General features: G+C 50.5%; 1 protein-coding gene across 1 annotated transcript in view; it reads left to right on the forward strand.

Annotated features, from left to right (window-relative positions):
* Positions 1 to 22,587, forward strand: part of LOC132210215 (complement C4-like) — a 243,164-nt gene that overhangs the window by 159,178 nt on the left and 61,399 nt on the right. Inside the window, exons 6-8 of the mRNA XM_059649655.1 lie at positions 8,036 to 8,197; positions 18,843 to 18,902; positions 20,413 to 20,577. Of these exons, the coding sequence (XP_059505638.1) occupies positions 8,036 to 8,197; positions 18,843 to 18,902; positions 20,413 to 20,436 (246 nt within the window). The 3' untranslated portion in view covers positions 20,437 to 20,577. The remainder of the gene's footprint in view (positions 1 to 8,035; positions 8,198 to 18,842; positions 18,903 to 20,412; positions 20,578 to 22,587) is intronic.

Here is a 22,587-nt window from a genome sequence, read left to right on the forward strand (position 1 = left end):
GCCCCCGCAGCCCTGACCCGCTCACGGGGACCGGCCCCCCGCAGCCCTGACCCGCTCACGGGGACCGGCCCCCGCAGCCCTGACCCGCTCACGGGGGACCGGCCCCCCGCAGCCCTGACCCGCTCACGGGGACCGGCCCCCGCAGCCCTGACCCGCTCACGGGGACCGGCCCCCGCAGCCCTGACCCGCTCACGGGGACCGGCCCCCGCAGCCCTGACCCGCTCACGGGGACCGGCCCCCGCAGCCCTGACCCGCTCACGGGGGACCGGCCCCCGCAGCCCTGACCCGCTCACGGGGACCGGCCCCCGCAGCCCTGACCCGCTCACGGGGACCGGCCCCCGCAGCCCTGACCCGCTCACGGGGACGGCCCCCGCAGCCCTGACCCGCTCACGGGGACCGGCCCCCGCAGCCCTGACCCGCTCACGGGGACCGGCCCCCGCAGCCCTGACCCGCTCACGGGGACCGGCCCCCGCAGCCCTGACCCGCTCACGGGGACCGGCCCCCGCAGCCCTGACCCGCTCACGGGGACCGGCCCCCCGCAGCCCTGACCCGCTCACGGGACCGGCCCCCGCAGCCCTGACCCGCTCACGGGGACCGGCCCCCGCAGCCCTGACCCGCTCACGGGGACCGGCCCCCGCAGCCCTGACCCGCTCACGGGGACCGGCCCCCGCAGCCCTGACCCGCTCACGGGGACCGGCCCCCGCAGCCCTGACCCGCTCACGGGGACCGGCCCCCGCAGCCCTGACCCGCTCACGGGGACCGGCCCCCGCAGCCCTGACCCGCTCACGGGGACCGGCCCCCGCAGCCCTGACCCGCTCACGGGGACCGGCCCCCGCAGCCCTGACCCGCTCACGGGACCGGCCCCCGCAGCCCTGACCCGCTCACGGGGACCGGCCCCCGCAGCCCTGACCCGCTCACGGGGACCGGCCCCCGCAGCCCTGACCCGCTCACGGGACCGGCCCCCGCAGCCCTGACCCGCTCACGGGGACCGGCCCCCGCAGCCCTGACCCGCTCACGGGGGACTTGCCCCCGCTGTCTCGACCCGCTCACAGCGACTTGCCTCCTCTGTCCCGACCCGCTCACAGCGACTTGCCTCCTCTGTCCTGACCTCACAGCGTCTTGCCCCTCGGTCCTGACCTGCTCACAGCGACTGGCCCTGCAGACCTGACCCACTCTCAAACACCCCACCCTCCTCCTCCTCCTCCTCCCACCCGACCCTCTTCCTGCATCCGCCCCCCCCCACACTCCTCTTCATTCCCCCCCCAACACCCTCCTCCTTCCACCCCCGCTCCCTCCTCCTCCTTCCACCCCCCCACCCCTCTTCCACCTTCCACCCCCTATCATCCTCCTCCTTCCACCCCCCCACCCTCCTCCTCCTTCCACCCCCCAACCTCCTCTTCCTTCCCCACCACCCTCCTCCACAACCTCCTTTGCCCCCACCCTCCTCCTGCCCCCTCACCACCCTCCTCCTCCTTCCCCCCCCACCCTCCTCTTCCTCCCCCCAACCCCCCTCCTTCTTCCACCCCCGACTCCCCCCTCCTTCTTCCACCCCCGACTCCCCCCCCTCCTTCCACCCCCGACTCCCCCCCCTCCTTCCACCCCCCCACCCTCCTCCTCCTTCCACCCCCCCACCCTCCTCCTCCTTCCACCCCCCCACCCTCTTCCTCCTTCCACCCCCCCACCCTCTTCCTCCTTCCACCCCCCCACCCTCCTCCTCCTTCCACCCCCCCACCCTCCTCCTCCTTCCACCCCCCCTCCCTCCTCTTCCTTTCCCCACCACCCTTCTCCACAACCTCCTTTGCCCCCACCCTCCACCTCCTCCCTCACCACCCTCCTCTTCCTCCCCTCCACCCTCCTCCTCCTTCCACCCCCCCACCCTCTTCCACCTTCCAGCCCCTACCCTCCTCCTCCTTCCAGCCCCTACCCTCCTCCTCCTTCCAGCCCCTACCCTCCTCCTCCTTCCAGCCCCCACCCTCCTCCTCCTTTCCCCCACCCTTCTCCTCCTTTCCCCCCACCCTCCTCTTCCCTTCTCCCCCCAATGCTCCTACTTTCCCCCCCAACACCCTTTTCCCCGACCCTCCTCCTCCTTCCACCCCCTACCCTCCTCCTCCATCCACCCCCTACCCTCCTCCTTCCACCCCCCACCCCCCTCCTCCTCATTCCCCCAACCCCCCTCCTCCTCCTTTCCGCCCCAACCCCCCTCCTTCCCCCCCCTACCACCCTCCTCCTCCTTCCCCCCCAACTCTCCTCTTGCTCCTCCTTTGTTATCACGGAGCAGGAGGAGGTTGGGGTGGAAGGAGGAGGAGTGGGCTGGGGGGCAATGGAGGAGTTGAGGACGAGGAGGAGGAGAGGTATGGGGAACTGCAGATGCTGGAGAATCCATGTGAACAAAGTGTGGAGCTGGATGAACACAGCAGGCCAAGCAGCATCTCAGGAGCAAAAAGCTGACGTTTCGGGCCTAGACCCTTCTTCAGAGACGGGGATGGGGAGAGGGAACTGGAATAAATAGGGAGAGAGGGAGAGGCGGACCGAAGAAGGAGAGAAAACAAGATAGGTATTGAGGAGAGTATAGGTGAGGTCGGGTGAGGATAGGTCAGTCCAGGGAAGATGGATAGGTCAAGGAGGCAGGATGAGGTAGAGGTAGGAAATGGAGGTGTGGCTTGAGGTGGGACAGAGGGATGGGTGAGAGGAAGAAGAGGTTTGGGATGCAGTGGGGGGAGGGGAGGAGCTGAGCTGGTTTTGGGATGCAGTGGGGGGAGGGGACGAGCTGAGCTGGTTTTGGGATGCAGTGGGGGGAGGGGATGAGCTGAGCTGGTTTTGGGATGCAGTGGGGGAAGGGGAGATTTTGAAGCTTGTTTTCTCTCCATCTTCGGTCCGCCTCCCCCTCTCTCCCTATTTATTCCAGTTCCCCCACCCCATCCCCGTCTGTGATCGAGGGTCTGGGCCCGAAACGTCAGCTTTTGTGCTCCTGAGATGCTGCTTGGCCTGTTGTGTTCATCCAGCTCCACACTTTGTTAAACTGGATTCTCCAGCATCTGCAGTTCCCATTATCTCTCCCCCACCGCCTCCTCCTCCCCCCGACCACCCTCCTCCTCACCCTCTCCCTCTCCCTCCTCCTCCTCCTCCTCCACTCCCCCTCCTCCTCCTCCTCCTCCACTCCTCCTCCACTCCTCCTCCTCCTCCACTCCCCCTCCTCCTCCTCCTCCTCCTCCTCCTCCTCTTCCTCCACTTCCTCTTCCTCCACTCCCCCCACCCTCCTCCTCCTCCACTCCCCCCATCCTCCTCCTCCTCCTCCTCCTCCACTCCCCACATCCTCCTCCTCCTCCTCCACTCCCCACATCCTCCTCCTCCTCCTCCTCCACTCCCCACATCCTCCTCCTCCTCCTCCACTCCACCCACCCTGCTCCTTCCCCCCCAACCCCCCCTCCTTTGACCATACCCTTCCTCCTACTCCTCGTTTCCCCCACCCTCCTGCTCCACCTCCTATTCCCCCCACCCTCCGCCACCCCGTCCTCCTCACCGCCACTTGCCCCCTCCGTCCTCACCCGCACACAGCCACTTGCCCCTGCAGTACTTAGCAACTGACAGCAACTTGCCTCCTCTGTCATTACCCGCCCCCAGCTGTCCTGACCCCCTCAGCCTCTTGCCCCTGCAGTCTTCACCCGTCCACGGCGACTTGCCCTTTCCGTCCTGACTCGCTCACGGCGACTTGCGCCCTCACTCCTGACGCACTCAGAGCCAGTTGCCCCTGCAGCCCTGACCCGCTCACAGGGACTGACCCCCCCAGCCCTGACCCGCTCACAGGGACTGGCCCCCCAGCCCTGACCCACTGACAGCTATTTGCCACCACAGCCCTGAACCGCTCACAGGGTCTTGCCCCCGCACCCTGACCCGCTGACAGGGACTGTCCCCAGCAGCCCTGACCCGCTGACAGGGACTTGCCCTCACAGCCCTGACCCGCACCCAGGGACTTGCCCCCACAGCTCTGACCCGCTGACAGCGACTTGCCCCCGCAGCCCTCTCCCGCTGACAGCGATTTGCCCCTGCAGCCGTGTCCCGCTGACAGGGACTGGCCCCCGCAGCCCTGACCCGCTCACAGGGAGTGGTCCCCTGCAGTCCAGACCCGCTAACAGTGACTCTCCCTCGCATCCCTGACCCGCTCACACGGACTGGCCACCCGCAGCCCTGACCCGCTCACAGGGACTGGCCCCCCGCAGCCCTGTCGCGCTCACGGGGACCGGCCCCCGGAGCCCTGTCCCGCTCACGGGGACCGGCTCCCCCGCGCCCCTGACCCGCGGACAGCTATTTGCCACCGCAGCCCTGAACCGCTCACAGGGTCATGCCCCCGCACCCGGACCCCCTGACCCGCTCACAGGGACTCTCCTCCGCAGCCCTGACCCGCTCACAGGGACTCGACCCCGCAGGCCTGATCCGCTCTCAGGGATTGGGCCCCCGCAGCCCTCTCCCGCTCACGGGGACCGGCCCCCGCAGCCCTGTCCCGCTCACGGGGACCGGCCCCCGCAGCCCTGTCCCGCTCACGGGGACCGGCCCCCGCAGCCCTGTCCCGCTCACGGGGACCGGCCCCCGCAGCCCTGTCCCGCTCACGGGGACCGGCCCCCGCAGCCCTGACCCGCTCACGGGGACCGGCCCCCACAGCCCTGACCCGCTCACGGGGACCGGCCCCCGCAGCCCTCACCCGCTCACGGGGACCGGCCCCCGCAGCCCTGACCCGCTCACGGGGACCGGCCCCCGCAGCCCTGACCCGCTCACGGGGTCCGGCCCCCGCAGCCCTGACCCGCTCACTGCGACTTGCCCCCGCAGCCCTGACCTGCTCACAACGACTTGTCCCCTCTGTCCTCACCTGCTTACAGCGTCTTGCCTCCCATCCCTCTTAGACAGGTCACCCCTTGCTCAGAAACGGTCCCAATTCTCCATGAACCGGAAACCCTGCCCCCTGTGCCAGCTCCTTAACCATGCATTCATCTCACCTATCTTTCTTTGACTTAGCTCACTAAGATGTGGCACTCATGGCAACCCATAAATTATTACCCTCTCGGTCCTGCCTTTCAGCCTCTTTGCTAACTCCTTGCACATAGTCCGCAGGATGTCATCCCTCTTTCTGCCTATGTCATTGGTACCAACGTGCACCGTGGCCTCTGGCTGCTCACCCTCCCCTTGAAGAATTTGTTGCAACCACTCAGAGATGTCCTTGACCTTGCACCAGGCGAAGCAACACGCGGCCCTGGTGTCTCAAATGTGGCGACAGAATCTATGCCCCCAACGAATGAGTCTCCAACCACACTCGCTCACTTGGATTTGCCTTACTCTGTCCCACAGCAGGGTGGTTTGCACTCTGGACCTGGCTACTGCTGATTATATCACTGACCCAGTTTAGTTTTAGATCAGTGTTAACCTTGGTTTAGTGGATAGCCAAGCACCTGAGTCGTCTACAATACAGGAGAAATACATTCTTAAGCTGACAGATTCTGTGACAGTCAAGGACAAGCACTGAATTGTTCTGACCTCATTTCCAACACCTGGCCCATAGCCTTGCATGGCTTGGATTGCACTTGCACATTTAAAAAAAAATAAATGTAACGATGATGTGAGGGTAAGGACATGGAATTTTTTTGATCTGGTCATATTCTCTCTTGTTGGAGCTGATTGCTGCTTAGCACTTGTATGGTGCAAATGTAACTTATCCTTTATCGGGCCAAGCCTGATCGTTGTCCAAGTCTCACTGTATTTTCTCATTGTTGACTTAATGTTGGTAAGGCCCAACAGTGTTGTACATACCCTGCCTATTCTGAAACTCTACCACTTAATATTAAGTCTAATAAAGACAGGTATCCAATCTGCGTTCCAAACCACTTCAACGACCTGGTCCATGACATTGGGGGATCAACAGGCATGCACATCAAGATCCTGAGATCCCTCTGATCATTGGTGCTTGTGAGGTCCCTATGATTCATCATGGGCTCCAAGATCTGATTGTGCTGTGTCACCTAATCCTTATCCCGTTTGTCCTTCCATGAAATAATGTTCACAAACGCTTCTCAAAAATTCTTCCCAATCCTACTTTTTGCAATCATGACACAGGTGAGCATAAAACTTGGAACACGACAGCAACAGGAATGTGCCCTTTGGCCCACCATGTTGGGCCAAACATGACAACAAATGAAATAATTCCTTCTGCCTGTCCTTGATCCATAGTCCTCCATTCCTTGCATATTCGTGCACTTAACTAAAAGGCCCTTTTAAATGCTTTCATCGTATCTGCATCCACTACCACCCCAGGCAATGTATTCCACACTTTTAACATGCTCAGTGTGAAATATTTGCCCCTCACATCTCTTTTGAACCCCCCCCCCCCTCAGCTTAAATACATGCCCCCTAATAGTGGACACTTCAACTCCGGGGGAGAAATTTTCTGACCGTTAGCTGTATTTATGTATCTCCTAATTTGATAGACTTCCATCAAGCCTGCCCTCCGTTTTCTCTGGGGCAGTAGAAGCTAAGAGTTTTTCCAGCCTCCTCTCGTTCATACCCTCTATTCCAGTCAGCATGCTGGTAAATCTCTTCTGCACCCTGTCCAAAGCCTGCACGTCCTTAGTGTAATGTGGCGGCCAGAATTGAATGCAATACTCTGTGTGGTCTCACCAAAGTCTTGTAAAGCTGCAATGTGACATCCTGACTCTTGCACTGAGTTCCCCTCTGAATAAAGGCAAGCATGCGATATGCCTTCTTGACCGCCCTATCTACTTGTGTGCCTACTGTCAGGGAGTTATGGTCGAGGACCCCAAGATCCCTCTGGACATCACTGCTGTTTGGGGTCCTGCCATTAACTGTGTATCCCTTTCCTTAACACTTGGTCTCCTAAAATGCAACACCTCATGCCTGCCCAGATTAAATTCCATCGGCCATTTCTCCGCTCGTGTTTGCAATTGGTCTTTATCTTGCTGTGTCCTTTGACAGCCTTCCATGCTGTCCACAAGTCCACTGGTCCTTATATCATCTGCAAACTTCGTAATCCCCCGTCTACATTTGCAACCAAGTCATTTACATATATCACAAACAGCAGAAGTCACATCGATGCGGAACACCACTCGTCACTGAGCTGCAGCCAGAAAAACAGCTTTCCACCACTGAGACGGCAAGAACTGTAGATGCTGGAATCAGAGTTAACCAAGTGTGGAGCTGGAGGAACGCAGCAGGTCAGGCAGCATCAGAGGAACAGGAAAGCTGACATTGTTGATGCTGCCTGGCCTGCTGTGTTCCTCCAGCCCTATACTGTGTTATCTTTGTTGGCCTTCCATCGCTACCATCTGCCTTATATGGGCAGGCCAAGTCACCATGGATCTCATGGTTCTTAATCTTCTGGATGAGCATACCATGAGGGACCTTTTTGAAAACCTTCGTAAAATCCATGTATATGTTCTCAACTGTTCTACCCGAATTGATCACCCTTGTCACCTCCTTGAAAACTTCAACTGACTTGGTAAGACATAACCTGCCCCGCATAATGCCATGCTGGCTGTCCCTTATTAGCCCATACCTTTGAGACATGAGACACTCACCAGTCTGTAGTTTCCTGGAAAGTCCCTGTTTTCCTGCTTGAACAGAGGAACGACTTTATCCACTCACCAGTCTCCGCAACCCCTCCAGTGCCTGGCAAGGATATCAGATCCTGTTGAAAGTGGGGTGTTGATGCATTTGTATCATGATTGTGTTTTGTTTGAGCCCTAACATTGAAAGCAGTGTAAGAATGTCTTTGTGCAGCAGGCGAGGTGTGATGAGACTGAGCCTTCATACAATTGCAAGATGTTGAAAATTTGCCATTATTTATGAAAAGGGTGATAAATTTCCATGATCAACATTTCTGTTACACTGCAATGATTATCCCGTGGCATGTAAAATCAGAAAGATATGATAAAATGAGACTGGGTCATATGCAGGGAGAATGTTTGCCTTTCATGTCTATAGAAGTAGTGAAATATTTCCATGAATCTAAAAGTCACTTTTCCGTTCATTGAAGGACACAATCATCGCCTTGGAAGCTTCATCACAATACTACTTTGCATTTCTGAAGAGGGAAGATGAAATCAACATGCAAATTCAATTCCATGGTTTTGGAAGTCCCATTGAGAACATGATTCATTTGCGCCGGCACAATGCTCTGACCGAGAAAGAATTGAAGGTGAGTTTGTAGTTTGGAAGATCGCAGCAATTTATGCATCAACTTCTTCATCGATAATGTTCCATTGCTTTCAAACTGCATTTTCCACTCTGCAAGATAATAACTGTTAGAACAAGCAACAGTATCGGTAGATGGTCTATGGGGAATGCAATGTTACAAAACCCAATCCATTCAACCACATATTTCAGATATGTCAACAAATTAAATATTCCAGCACAGGATAAAACAAGGAAGATGAGAGTGAGGAGGCAATAGCTCTGATGACAAAAGAACAGAAATTTACCTTTATCCATTTGAGCAAAAAAGCAGGCACACAAATAAATAATCATCTCAGAATGCACATGTGCAATGGAGGCTACAGGGGGACTAAGAATGCCGAATTGTTGTCATGCGTATTGCTGAAAGGATGATTGGAACAGAATCTGTGGTAAATTTGAAGAAATACAGATGATGCATCTCAGGATGTTGGAGGAAGAACATTTATGGACTGAGGCAAATTGTATTGCCCTTTTCAGGAGTTATTAGGTTCATAATGAATTGAAACACTTCCTTCTGTGCTGAAAGCTTTAGTTTAGTTGCAGCTGGATCGCAATTTCTGTTCCTGGTAGTATTTAGCAAACTGTTAAAAGTGAATGTCACTGCACAGAATTCCAAACATGACTCCAATCAGTAGAGAAAATATCCAAGGGGTATGATGAGTTGTATCCTCTCATGTTGAACAATGCAGCTACAGATACAATGGAGGCACTGATGATAATCTTCCAAGAATCCTTAGATTGTGGAAAATTCTCAGAGGATTGAAAGATTGTGAACATAACACCATTATTACAAAGATACTTGGACAAAATAGTAAGCAAGTATTGCCAATTGAGGTCAACATGGGTAGATGTTCATGCCAGCAATGAAAGATGAAATAACAGGGTACTTAGTGTGCTTTAACATCCTACAGAGTTAACATCCTTTTATAAGGGGAAATAATACTTGACAAACTTGCTACAGTGCTTTGAGAAGGAAACAAACATTACTGATGAAGGACCACCAGTTGATGTAGTACATTGAGATTTCAACAAAGCATTTGATAAGGTACAGCTCATAAGGTGTCTCAAAAGAACAGAGTCCATGTGTTCAAGGGTAGTTTGTTAAGATGGACAGAGGACTGCATCACAAATAGAAGTAGAGTCGTAGCAACAGGATGGTAACTTACAGAATTGGCTGGCCAACAGAAGACAGCGAGTGGTAGTAGAAGGAAAATATTCTGCCTGGAAGTCAGTGGTGAGTGGAGTTCCACAGGGCTCTGGCCTTGGGCCTCTACTGTTTGTAATTTTTATTAATGACTTGGACGAGGGGATTGAAGGATGGGTCAGCAAGTTTGCAGACGACACAAAGGTCGGAGGTGTCGTTGACAGTGTAGAGGGCTGTTGTAGGCTGCAGCGGGACATTGACAGGATGCAGAGATGGGCTGAGAGGTGGCAGATGGAGTTCAACCTGGATAAATGCGAGGTGATGCATTTTGGAAGGTCGAATTTGAAAGCTGAGTACAGGATTAAGGATAGGATTCTTGGCCGCGTGGAGGAACAGAGGGATCTTGTTGTGCAGATACATAGATCTCTTAAAATGGCCACCCAAGTGGACAGGGTTGTTAAGAAAGCATATGGTGTTTTGGCTTTCATTAACAGGGGGATTGAGTTTAAGAGTCGTGAGATCTTGTTGCAGCTCTATGAAACTTTGGTTAGACCGCACTTGAAATACTGCGTCCAGTTCTGGGCGCACTATTATAGGAAAGATGTGGATGCTTTGGAGAGGGTTCAGAGGAGGTTTACCAGGATGCTGCCTGGACTGGAGGGCTTATCTTATGAAGAGAGGTTGACTGAGCTCGGTCTCTTTTCATTGGAGAAAAGGAGGAGGAGAGGGGACCTAATTGAGGTATACAAGATAATGAGAGGCATAGATAGAGTTGATAGCCAGAGACTATTTCCCAGGGCAGAAGTGGCTAGCACGAGGGGTCATAGTTTTAAGCTGGTTGGAGGAAAGTGTAGAGGGGATGTCAGAGGCAGGTTCTTTACGCAGAGAGTTGTGAGAGCATGGAATGCGTTGCCAGCAGCAGTTGTGGAAGCAAGGTCATTGGGCTCATTTAAGAGACTGCTGGACATGTATATGGTCACAGAAATTTGAGGGTGCATACATGAGGATCAATGGTCGGCACAACATTGTGGGCTGAAGGGCCTGTTCTGTGCTGTACTGTTCTATGTTCTATGTGGCAATCAACTATGATGAAAATAATAGCAGGACATTTGGAAAATCAGAATCTAATTAAACAGAATCACCATAGATAATGGGAACTGCAGATGCTGGAGAATCCAAGATGACAAAATGTGAGGCTAGATGAACACAGCAGGCCAAGCAGCATCTCAGGAGCACAAAAGCTGACGTTTCGTGCCTCGACCCTTCATCAGAGACGGGGATGGGGTGAGGGTTCTGGAATAAATAGGGAGAGAGGGGGAGGCGGACTGAAGGTGGAGAGAAAAGAAGATAGGTGGAGAGAGTATAGGTGGGGAGGTAAGGAGGGGATAGGTCAGTCCAGGGAAGACGGACAGGTCAAGGAGGTGGGATGAGGTTAGTAGGTAGATGGGGGTGCGGCTAGGGTGGGAGGAAGGGATGGGTGAGAGGAAGAAGACGTTTGGGAGGCAGAGACAGGTTGGACTGGTTTTGGGATGCAGTGGGTGAAGGGGAAGAGCTGGGCTGGTTGTGTGGTGCAGTGGGGGGAGGGGACGAATTGGGCTGGTTTAGGGATGCGGTGGGAGAGATTTTGAAACTGGTGAAGTCCACGTTGATACCATTATGCTGCAGGGTTCCCAGGCGGAATATGAGTTGCTGTTCCTGCAACCTTCGGGTGGTATCATTGTGGCAGTGCAGGAGGCCCATGATGGACATGTCATCTAAAGAATGGGAGGGGGAGTGGAAATGGTTTGCGACTGGGAGGTGCAGTTGTTTGTTGCGAACTGAGCGGAGGTGTTCTGCAAAGCGGTCCCCAAGCCTCCGCTTGGTTTCCCCAATGTAGAGGAAGCCACACCGGGTACAGTGGATGCAGTATACCACATTGGCAGATGTGCAGATGAACCTCTGCTTAATGTGGAATGTCATCTTGGGGCCTGGGATAGGGGTGAGGGAGGTGGTGTGGGGGCAAGTGTAGCATTTCCTGCGGTTGCAGGGGAAAGTGCCGGGTGTGGTGGGGTTGGAGGGCAGTGTGGAGCGAACAAGGGAGTCACGGAGAGAGTGGTCTCTCCGGAAAGCAGACAGGGGTGGGGATGGTAAAATGTGTTGGGTGGTGGGGTCGGATTGTAGATGGCGGAAGTGTCGGAGGATGATGCGTTGTATCCGGAGGTTGGTGGGGTGGTGTGTGAGAAGGAGGGGGATCCTCTTGGGGCGGTTGTGGCGGGGGCGGGGTGTGAGGGATGTGTTGCGGGAAATTTGGGAGATGCGGTCAAGGGCGTTCTCGATCACTGTGGGTGCAAGTTGCGGTCCTTGAAGAACTTGGACATCTGGGATGTGCGGGAGTGGAATGTCTTATCGTGGGAGCAGAAGCGGCGGAGGCGGAGGAATTGGGAATAGGGGATGGAATTTTTGCAGGATGGTGGGTGGGAGGAGGTGTATTCTAGGGAGCTGTGGGAGTCGGTGGGCTTGAAATGTACATCAGTTACCATCTGGTTGCCTGAGATGGAGACTGAGAGGTCCAGGAAGGTGAGGGATGTGCTGGAGATGGCCCAGGTGAACTAAAGGTTGGGGTGGAAGGTGTTGGTGAAGTGGATGAACTGTTCGAGCTCCTCTGGGGAGCAAGAGGCGGCGCCGATCGTCATCAATGTACCGGAGGAAGAGGTGGGGTTTGGGGCCTCCAGTGACAGTGCAGCGCTCCCTTAATATTGTGAAAGATTTTACGACCAGAGGCCACATTTTCAAATTGGTTGCCGAGTAATTTCGGGGAAGAATTACTTCTTTCAGGTTGTAGCAATCTCTTGAACACTTTAGCAGAGAAGGTTTTAGAGGTAATGCCATTAATTATATGCTCGGCTGAGATGGCCAGGTTAATTTTTAAATCAAGGAACAACAACAATGAGAAAAGGGTAGCCTTTACAGTGGAAGATACTTCAAGGATCCCCTTATTACGAAAGAATACAGGGAGGAATTAAACACATCACTACCACACCATCGGTACCATGAGAGAAGTAGCAGTAGACAATCTAATGGAGTGAAAGCAGATTGGACTCTTTGCCGTGATGGTTTAGTTTCTAAGATTCTAAACAATGAGCTTCAGAGTCAGTGTATGCATTGATTGTAATTTCCCAAAAAGGTTCAGATTCGAGAGAAGCATCTGAGGGCTGGAAAAATGCTGATGTGACGTCCCTATTTAAAAAGGAGAGAGGCAAAAAGAAGATAACTACAACCGAACCAGCCTAACATCTATTGTTGGAAATATGTGGCGATCAACTTTGAAGAAAATAATAGCAGGACATTTGGAAAATCATAATCTCATCAAACAGAATCACCATAGCCTGATGAAAGAGAAATTATGTCTGGCTAATTTGTTTGGGTTTTTGGAGGAAGTTTTGGAAGGAGAATTAATAGAGGAAAACCAGTAAATGTGTTGTGTTTGGACTTGGAGAAAGCATTGAGAATGTACTGAAAAGTAAAAAGCTAAGAGCTGAGGTTTTGAAGGTAGTATATTGCTATGGATCAGTATGCTTTGCACGTTCTGGAAGAAGAGATCACATCTCGAGTGAAATGCACCAAGTGAATATATATTTTGGGGAACTTGGTGGCAATGCGGTAAGTCAGTGCAGAGGGTAAGAGGTGCCATTTGCTTGCTTTTTTTTGCCTGATAGTTGGTAAGCATTTTTTTTTGAGACAGGGTGAATTGAAGCCAGAATCAGGGACCGAGAGGGTGAACCAGGTTCATTGGTTGGTGATTGCTACTGGTTTAAGAATCTATTATCGGTAGCTTTCAGATTGAAAGTAAATCGGAGAAATATTTACAGGCTACAAACTAAAAGACCAGAATGTTTTCAAATCAAATTAAGATCGAAGTAATTGAAATGGAGATGCCAGGCCAGATGATGATTTGTACCTACATGACGGGCGAGTGGTCAGGCCCCAGACTCCAGCTTACGGTTGATGAACTGGAATCTCAGTTTTGACCAATCAACAAATCATGTGGGGCAGAGTTACCAGGGAATGCTGTGCTTCAGGAGGCAGTCACACACCTTAGATTAACTAGCTGAAACTCGGTCAGTGGCCAATGACAAAGAACAGGGCAGGTGGAAGGATCCAGGATGTAGTGCAGAAGGAACCTTGGCCTTTGATCTTATCTAACAGCTTTGAGATTCTTTCTACCTGTGTGGATGAGAGTGCAGGGTTTAGGGAAGATGAGTAAACTGACTATAGCACTGTGGTACAGGGAGACATTGAAGAGGGGATAAAAAGTGAAATGTAGTTATAATCAGGGGTAGGATAGTTAGGGGAATGAACACTGTTCGTTGTGATGAGGATCGAGAGTCTCGCAAGTAGTGTTGCCTGCCTGGTGCCCAGGTTCAGGATGTTCCATCTCGGCTACAAAGGAACTTGAAGTGGGAGGAGTAGAAATCCAGCTATCGTGGTCCACACAGGTACCATTGATATGGAAGAAAGAGGAAAGAGGTTCTGCTGAGGGATTATGAGCACCGAGGTGCTGAGGTGAGAAAGCAGAACCAGAATTTTAATAATCTCTGGATTATTATCTGAGCAATTTGGCACGGTGTGAACATAATTATAGATGTACATTGTTCAAATGGTGGCATGGCAGAAATGTGTTTGAATTCATGGGACATTGGCATCGGTATGGGGAAGGAGGGAGTCGTTCTGGTGTTATAGGCTCGACGAGAATCATATTGGGACAAGTATCCTCGCAAAATACAGAGCTAGGTCTGGGGCTAGGGCGTTAAAATAAAAAGTGTGGAGTGCGTGAGCTCAGTTGCATGGAAAATTGTGGAAAAAGTTAGAAGCTGGTAAGTGCTCAGCAAAGTTTCCAGAGCAAGTAATAGGACAAAAAGTATGGAAATGGTCCGGAGTTTTACTTCAGCTGCAGCAGATAAGAAGGGTGGCTGTAAATGCCAGACTGATGATCTTGTATTGAATTGCAGGGAGTGTATGAAACAAAGTGAATGACTTTGTGGTGCAGATTGAAATTGACAGATACATCACTCTGGGTATCACAGAGAGGTGGTTGTTAGGGGATAAGTGTTAGGAACGAAATAGCCAATGATTCATGTCCGATAGAAAGAACAGGCAAATGGACAGAGATAAGAAAGTGTGGAGCTGGATGAGCAGAGCAGGCCAAGCAGCATCTCAGGAGCGTAAAAGCTGACGTTTTGTGCCGAGACCCTTCTACTTCTGTGTGTTCATCCTGCTGCGTTCATCCAGATCCACACTTTGTTGTCTTGGATTCTGAAGCATCAGCAGTTCCCATTATCTCCGATACAAATGGACAGAGATGCCAGGGTTGGCTTGTCAGTAAGAAATGAGGTTGCGCTGAAGGAACCACAGCTCTTGTGCTTGTTTATTAATGACTTGGAGGAAAGAGGTGCATGTGCTGTGGCTAAATTTGTAGATTACTGAAAAAATATTTAGAAAGACAAGGCATGGCACAGAAACAGAGATTTCCCAGGATGTTACTTGGATCGGAATGTATTAGCTATAAGGAGGGTTTGGTGGAAATGCTGTGTCATGATAAATGTAATGAGATCAACCATGATCTCACCGAATGATGGAGGAATATTCAATGGGCCAAATGACTTTTTTTGTGAGTCTTCTTGTTTGACAATGCATTCATGAAGGTGTTTTTTTTTCCCTCTTGGATAAGATGTGAAAATGAAATGTATACGAGATAATGGGAACTGCAGATGCTGGAGAATCCAAGACAACAAAATGTGAGGCTGGATGAACACAGCAGGCCAAGCAGCATCTCAGGAGGACAAAAGTGCTCCTGAGATGCTGCTTGGCCTGCTGTGTTCATCCAGCCTCACATTTTGTTGTCATGAAATGTATACACTTCCTTTTCATCCGGGAATAAATAATTGTTCTGAACGATTTCCATTGATTCATAGCAATAGAACATAGAACATAGAACAGTACAGCACAGAACAGGCCCTTCAGCCCACAATGTTGTGCCGACCACTGATCCTCATGTATGCACCCTCAAATTTCTGTGACCATATTCATGTCCAGCAGTCTCTTAAATGACCCAATGACCTTGCTTCCACAACTGCTGCTGGCAACGCATTCCATGCTCTCTCAACTCTCTGCGTAAAGAACCTGCCTCTGACATCCCCTCTATACTTTCTACCAACCACCTTAAAACTATGACCCCTTGTGCTAGCCATTTCTGCCCTGGGAAATAGTCTCTGGCTATCAACTCTATCTATGCCTCTCATTATCTTGTATACCTCAATTAGGTCCCCTCTCCTCCTCCTTTTCTCCAATGAAAAGAGACCGAGCTCAGTCAACCTCTCTTCATAAGATAAGCCCTCCAGTCCAGGCAGCATCCTGGTAAACCTCCTCTGAACCCTCTCCAAAGCATCCACATCTTTCCTATAATAGGGCGCCCAGAACTGGACGCAGTATTCCAAGTGCGGTCTAACCAAAGTTTCATAGAGCTGCAACAAGATCTCACGACTCTTAAACTCAATCCCCCTGTTAATGAAAGCCAAAACACCATATGCTTTCTTACCAACCCTGTCCACTTGGGTGGCCATTTTAAGGGATCTATGTATCTGCACACCAAGATCCCTCTGTTCCTCCACGCTGCCAAGAATCCTATCCTTAATCCTGTACTCATCTTTCAAATTCGACCTTCCAAAATGCATCACCTCGCATTTATCCAGGTTGAACTCCATCTGCCACCTCTCAGCCCATCTCTACATCCTGTCAATGTCCCGCTGCAGCCTACAACAGCCCTCTACACTGTCAACGACACCTCCGACCTTTGTGTCGTCTGCAAACTTGCTGACCCATCCTTCAATCCCCTCGTCCAAGTCATTAATAAAAATTACAAACAGTAGAGGCCCAAGGCCAGAGCCCTGTGGAACTCCACTCACCACTGACTTCCAGGCAGAATATTTTCCTTCTACTACCACTCGCTGTCTTCTGTTGGCCAGCCAATTCTGTATCCAAGCAGCTAAGTTCCCCTGTATCCCATTCCTCCTGACCTTCTGAATGAGCCTACCATGGGGAACCTTATCAAATGCCTTACTGAAGTCCATATACACCACATCCACAGCTCGACCCTCATCAACCTTTCTAGTCACGTCCTCAAAAAACTCGATAAGGTTTGTAAGGCATGACCTACCCCTCACAAAGCCGTGTTGACTGTATTTGATCAAGCCATGCTCTTCCAGATGGTCATAAATCTTATCCCTCAGAATCCTTTCTAACACCTTGCAGACGACAGACGTGAGACTTACCGGTCGATAATTGCCGGGGATTTCCCTATTTCCTTTCTTGAAGAGAGGAATTACATTTGCCTCTCTCCAGTCCTCAGGTACGACTCCAGTGGAGAGCGAGGATGCAAAGATCTTCGCAAGTGGCGAAGCAATTGCATTTCTCGCTTCCCAAAGCAGCCGAGGACAAATCTGGTCCGGGCCTGGCGACTTGTCAATCTTAATGTTTGACAAAATTTTCAGCACATCAGCTTCGTCTATCTCTATCCATTCCAGCATGCACACCTGCTCTTCAAAGGTTTCATTCACTACAAAGTTGGTTTCTTTCATAAAGACAGAAGCAAAAAACTCATTTAGGGCTTCCCCTACCTCCTCAGGCTCCACACACAAGTTCCCTATGCTATCCCTGATCGGCCCTACTCTTTCTTTGACCATTCTCTTATTTCTCACGTAAGTGTAAAATGCCTTTGTGTTTTCCCGGATTCCTTCTGCCAAGCCTTTCTCGTGCCCCCTCCTGGCTCTCCTCAGACCATTTTTGAGCTCCTTCCTTGCCTGCATGTAATCCTCTGTAGCTGAACTTGACCCTAGCTTCCTCCACCTTATGTAAGCTACCTTCTTCCTTTTCACTAGAAGCTCCACCGCTCTCGTCATCCAAGGTTCCCTAATCTTACCCCTTCTTGCCTGTCTCAGAGGGACATATTTACTCATCACTCCCAACAACTGTTCCTTAAACCGTCTCCACATGTCGATAGTTCCCTTACCATTGAACAACTGCTCCCAGTCCATGCTTCCTAACTCATGTCTAATCGCATCATAGTTTCCTCTTCCCCAATTAAATATCCTCCCATTCTGCCTAATCCTCTCCTTCTCCATAGCTATGTAGAATGTGAGGCAGTTATGGTCACTATCACCAAAATGCTCTCCCACCACAAGATCTGATACCTGCCCTGGCTCGTTTCCGAGCACCAAGTCTAGAATGGCCTCTCCCCTCGTCGGCCTGTCAACGTACTGCGTTAGGAAACCCTCCTGAACACACCTTACAAAAACAGCTCCATTCAAATCTTCTGCTCGAAGGAGGTTCCAATCAATATTAGGAAAGTTAAAGTCACCCATTACAACAACCCTACTGCGTGCACACTTTTCCAAAATCTGTCGACCTATGCTTTCATCAATCTCCCTGCTGCTATTGGGGGGCCTGTAGTAAACCCCTAACGAGGTGACTACTCCCTTGCTGTTCCTAATTTCCACCCATACTGACTCAGTAGGCAGATCTTCCTCGACAAAGGAAGCTTCTGTAGCTGTGATACCCTCTCTGATTAGTAGTGCTACACCCCCTCCTCTTTTTCCCCCCTCCCTATTCTTTTTAAATGTTCTAAACCCTGGAACATCCAGCAACCATTCCTGCCCCTGAGAAACCCATGTCTCTGTTATGGCCACAACATCATAGCACCAGGTACTGATCCATGCTCTAAGTTCATCACTTTTATTCCTGATACTCCTTGCATGAAAGCAGACACACTTTAACCGATCCCTTGGTTCCTTCCCAGGAAAATCCTTCCCACTAGCTGGTCTACCTCTTGCTACTGCCTCACCTGCATCAACGCTCACCTCTGGTATACAGCTCAGGTTCCCACCCCCCTGCCATACTAGTTTAAACCCTCTCGAACTACTCGAACAAACCTTCCACCCAGGAAATTGGTCCCCTTCCAGTTCAGATGCAACCCGTCCTTCTTGTACAGGTCCCACCTTCCCCAGAAGGCATCCCAATTATCAACATATCTGAAGCCCTCCCTCCGACACCAGCTGCGCAGCCACATGTTCAGCTGCGCCCGCTCCCTGTTCCTCACCTCGCTCTCTCGCAATCTGACAAGCTTCGCAATGTCAAGAGATTTTTAGCTTCTTTTTAATTGTAAAGGTATTCTTTGGAATTAATTTGGCATATATTATTTGCATCTCAGGAAGTATGTTCATCACTGCATCTCAAAAAGTGCTCTGTTGTATGACAACAGCTTTTTAAAGATCACTTCAATGGTTGTGATTTTGAGTTGCCATAACACACATTAGATTACATTGTTGGCCAATCTGTCCATGATTATTTCATTATCTTATGCTTCAAACAGACAAGGAAATATTGGTGATGCAATGAAATGTTTGACTCTCAAATATAATTGCTGTTATAGTTTCCACTTGGAAGAAGGATTCACATCAAATTGATTGGTCAAGGAAATGGGACACTGACTGTGAGTACTTTGAATGTTCGAGTTATTCCTAAAATGAAAGTTATGACCCTGATGATTTCTCTTGCATGCAGATATGAAGAGACTATTTTAAAATATCCTCTAGGTTAGTGGTTCAGACATAAAAGTGCAATATGTATATTTATGTATATACATGTACATGCGTAATCTGAAAAGATAATGAGTATAAATCACTTGTGACAAGGTGAGAATGAGTTATCCAGATACTAAGAACTGCCAATGTTGGTGTCTGAGATAACACATTGTGGAACTGGAGGAACACAGCAGGGCAGGCAGCATCAGAGGCTCAAGAAAGGTGAGGTTTTGGGTCAGGACCCTTCCTGAGAAATGGAGGGTGGAAGGGAGCTCAGAAACAAATAGTGTGGAGGGGGAGGAGGTGCTGGGGAAGGTAGGTGGGATGGTGATAAGTGAGTACTATCCAGATTGGAACAGATTTTCCCCAGGGGGTATTGAGTACGAATTCCAAATCACTCTCAAAATCTTAGTGACTGTTAACATTGATGTTTTTTGTCTGTGTGTTTCAGTAATTGCATGACAGTTGAATGGTTCGTTGAGAGTGAGGAACCTATGGACTCTCACACACCAAGATGGAATTTAGTTCGAAGAGTGACTTCAAAATAGTTGCTTGCTTTTAAAATCTTAACCGTTTTTGCTGTCCAGTTGAATGAATTTAGCTCATACTGCTTCAATAGGAATTAGTGTTTAATAGGAACATATTTGTGAAACTTACAGTTCCGTAAGTTTTAGCATAAACTGGTGCAGCCTTTCGGTGCTTGCAAAAAGGCTCATCTCTCCATTAATACCGAAGGAAAATTGGAGTTGAAAAGTAAGTTCACCCGCTGTCAGGGAATGAAATGTTAATGTTGACTCGAACATAATTTTTAAAAAAGTCATATATTTGTGTAACACTGAACTCAAATTAAAATTTGGATCTGCTAGTTTTACAGATGGTTGGATATTGAATTCATTTTAAATGAGGGTGAAGATCACTTTAAATCCAGCATATTTGTGAAGAAAAGAAATAGCATGTCAAATAAAATTAACTGCATGATTCTTCATAGCCCTATATGTAGAATTTCATTCTGAACCACGAGACAGTTGTGACCCCATACTACCTCAGTGCTCATGGCAAGAGTAAGACTCCTGTTTGATATGCTGTGCACTGCATGGAATGGCGGCAACATCAGATTCATTGATGCTTGAGAATCAAAAGAATATGACGATAAGATTGAAAATCAAAATCTCATTGAACACTTCAAGGAATGTATTACAGGAAGAGGGGGAAAGCATGTATGACTAATAGAAGGTGGTGGCGCAGATCACATAGACCTGTGTGCTAAAACTGATCACAAATTTCACATTGAATGGAACAGTTTAAACAGGCTGGAGGAAGCAGACATGCCAGCCCAAACTTTTTGAATTTGAGCATTCTGTTCGTAAACATCAGCAAAATTGTGGGAAACATGTTTATTCTTTCTCTTTTATTGCACAGAACCATACGATGAGACTGTTTTGATGAGGAATTTAAAGATTATGTGTCCCATCCGTTTGACTCACAGTTTGGTACCATAGGTTGGTATGATCTTCGTTCGAGAAGGAAAAGGGATGTTCCAGATACAGAAAATCGTCAAACCATTTACTACAAAGTCCGTTTCTGGTTAGTATTAATTAATGCAGTTAACATTTGTAGATTGACATGATTGCACAATGGAGTCAATAAGAAAATTCCATCTGATATTCCACATAAATTTTAAGTGGATATTAAAGCAGCTCATTTCTTTTTCACGCTGTCTGCTGCTTTTAAGAATGGTTGTCTTATTGTCAAAATGTTTAGCTTTGACTCCATGGCTTCTTCCATTAGCTCACATTGAAACACATGTTTCTTCAGCCAAAAATGCACGTTTACCCGGTGTAGCTTGACTAACCTTCCCCTGTGGTCGTTCCCCTGAAATCCCCTGCGGTCGCTCCCCTGAAAAACAACTATACCATTTTGGATACTGTTCCGGGGGACGAGTTAGCAGGGATATGCAGTAGGGTGCAGGTCTCTGGCACAGAGTATGTCCCTCTTGCACAGAAGGGAAGCGGGGATAGGAAGAGAGTGATAGTCATTGGGGACTCAATAGTTAGAAGATTTGCCGGGAACGAAAGAGGCTCACGATTGGTGTGTTGCCTACCAGGTGCCAGGGTCTGTGATGTCTCGGATCGTGTCTTTCGGGTCCTGAGGGGAGAGGGTGACCAGCCCCAAGTCGTGATGCACATAGGCACCAACGGCACATGTAGAAAGAGGGATAGGGATGTCAGTCAGGATTTGAGGGAGCTAGGGTGGAAGCCGAGAGCTAGAACAAACAGAGTGGTCATCTCTGGTTTGTCACCCGTACCAGGTGATAGCGAGGCAAAGAACAGGGAGAGATTTCAGCTGAAGACGTGGCTGCAGGGATGGTGCAGGTGGGAGGGCTTCAGGTACATGGACAATTGGGGCTCATTCTGGGGAAGGTGGGACCTGTACAAACAGGATGGTCTCCACTTGAAACAGAGGGTCACTGATATCCTGGGTGGGAAATTGGCTAGTGCCATTTGGTTGGATTTAAACGAGCTCAGAAGGGGGATGGGAAACTGAGGTGTAGTCCTAGTACACAGGAGGATGAGCGTAGGGAGGACATGGTCAGGACCTCACTGTCACAGAAGTGTGCTGGCAGACAGCAAGCTGGATTGAAGTGTGACGACTTTAATGCCGGGAGTATCCGGAATAATGTAGGTGAGCTTGCAGCTTGGATAGGTACCTGGGACTTCGAATGTTGTGGCCATTTCGGAGGCATGGATAGAGCAGGGTCAGGAATGGATGTTGCAGGTTCTCGGGTTTAGATCTTTCATTAAGGTCTGGGAAGGTGGTAAAAGAGGGGGAGGTGTGGCTTTGTTGGTCAAGGACAGCATAACGGCGGCTGAAAGAACCTTTGAGGACTCGTCTACTGCGGTGGTACGGGCTGAGGTTGCCAAGGAAGGTTTGTCGACTGAGTCAGTGTGGGTGGAAGTTCGGAACAGCAAGGCAGCAGTCACTTCACTGGGGGTTTTCTACGGACCCCAAATAGCAGTTGGGAGATCGAAGAACTCATTGGCCGGAAGATTGTTGAAAAGTGCAAACGTATCAGGGTTGTTGTTATGGGTGACTTCAACTTTCCCAATATAGATTGAAACCTCCTTAGTGCAGATGGTTTGGATGGAGCCGTTTTTGACAGTTGTGTTCCGGAGGGTTTCCTGACTCAGTATGTGGACAGGCCGACGAGGCGGGAGGCCATTTTGGATTTGGTGCTCGGCGATGAGCCAGGACAGGTGTCAGCTCTCGTGGTGGGAGAACACTTTGGCGACAGTGACCGCAAGAGCCTCACATTTACCATAGCCATGGAAAGGGAAAGGAGCAGTTACCAGGGTAAGATATTTCACTGGGGTCAAGGAAACTATGATGCTATCAGACAGGAGTTGGGAAGTACAGATTGGTAGCAATTGTTCCACAGAAAGGGCGCGGCAGACATGTGGAGGCTGTTCAAGGAGCAGTTGTTGCGAGTGATGTATAAATTTGTTCCTCTGAGACAGGTAAGAAGGGGTAAGATTAAGGAGCCTTGGATGACGGGTACATAGGTGCTTCTTGTCAAAAAGAAAAGGCAGCGTACGT

The sequence above is a fragment of the Stegostoma tigrinum genome, chromosome 11 (assembly GCF_030684315.1).
Source record: "Stegostoma tigrinum isolate sSteTig4 chromosome 11, sSteTig4.hap1, whole genome shotgun sequence".
Lineage (NCBI taxonomy): Eukaryota > Metazoa > Chordata > Chondrichthyes > Orectolobiformes > Stegostomatidae > Stegostoma > Stegostoma tigrinum.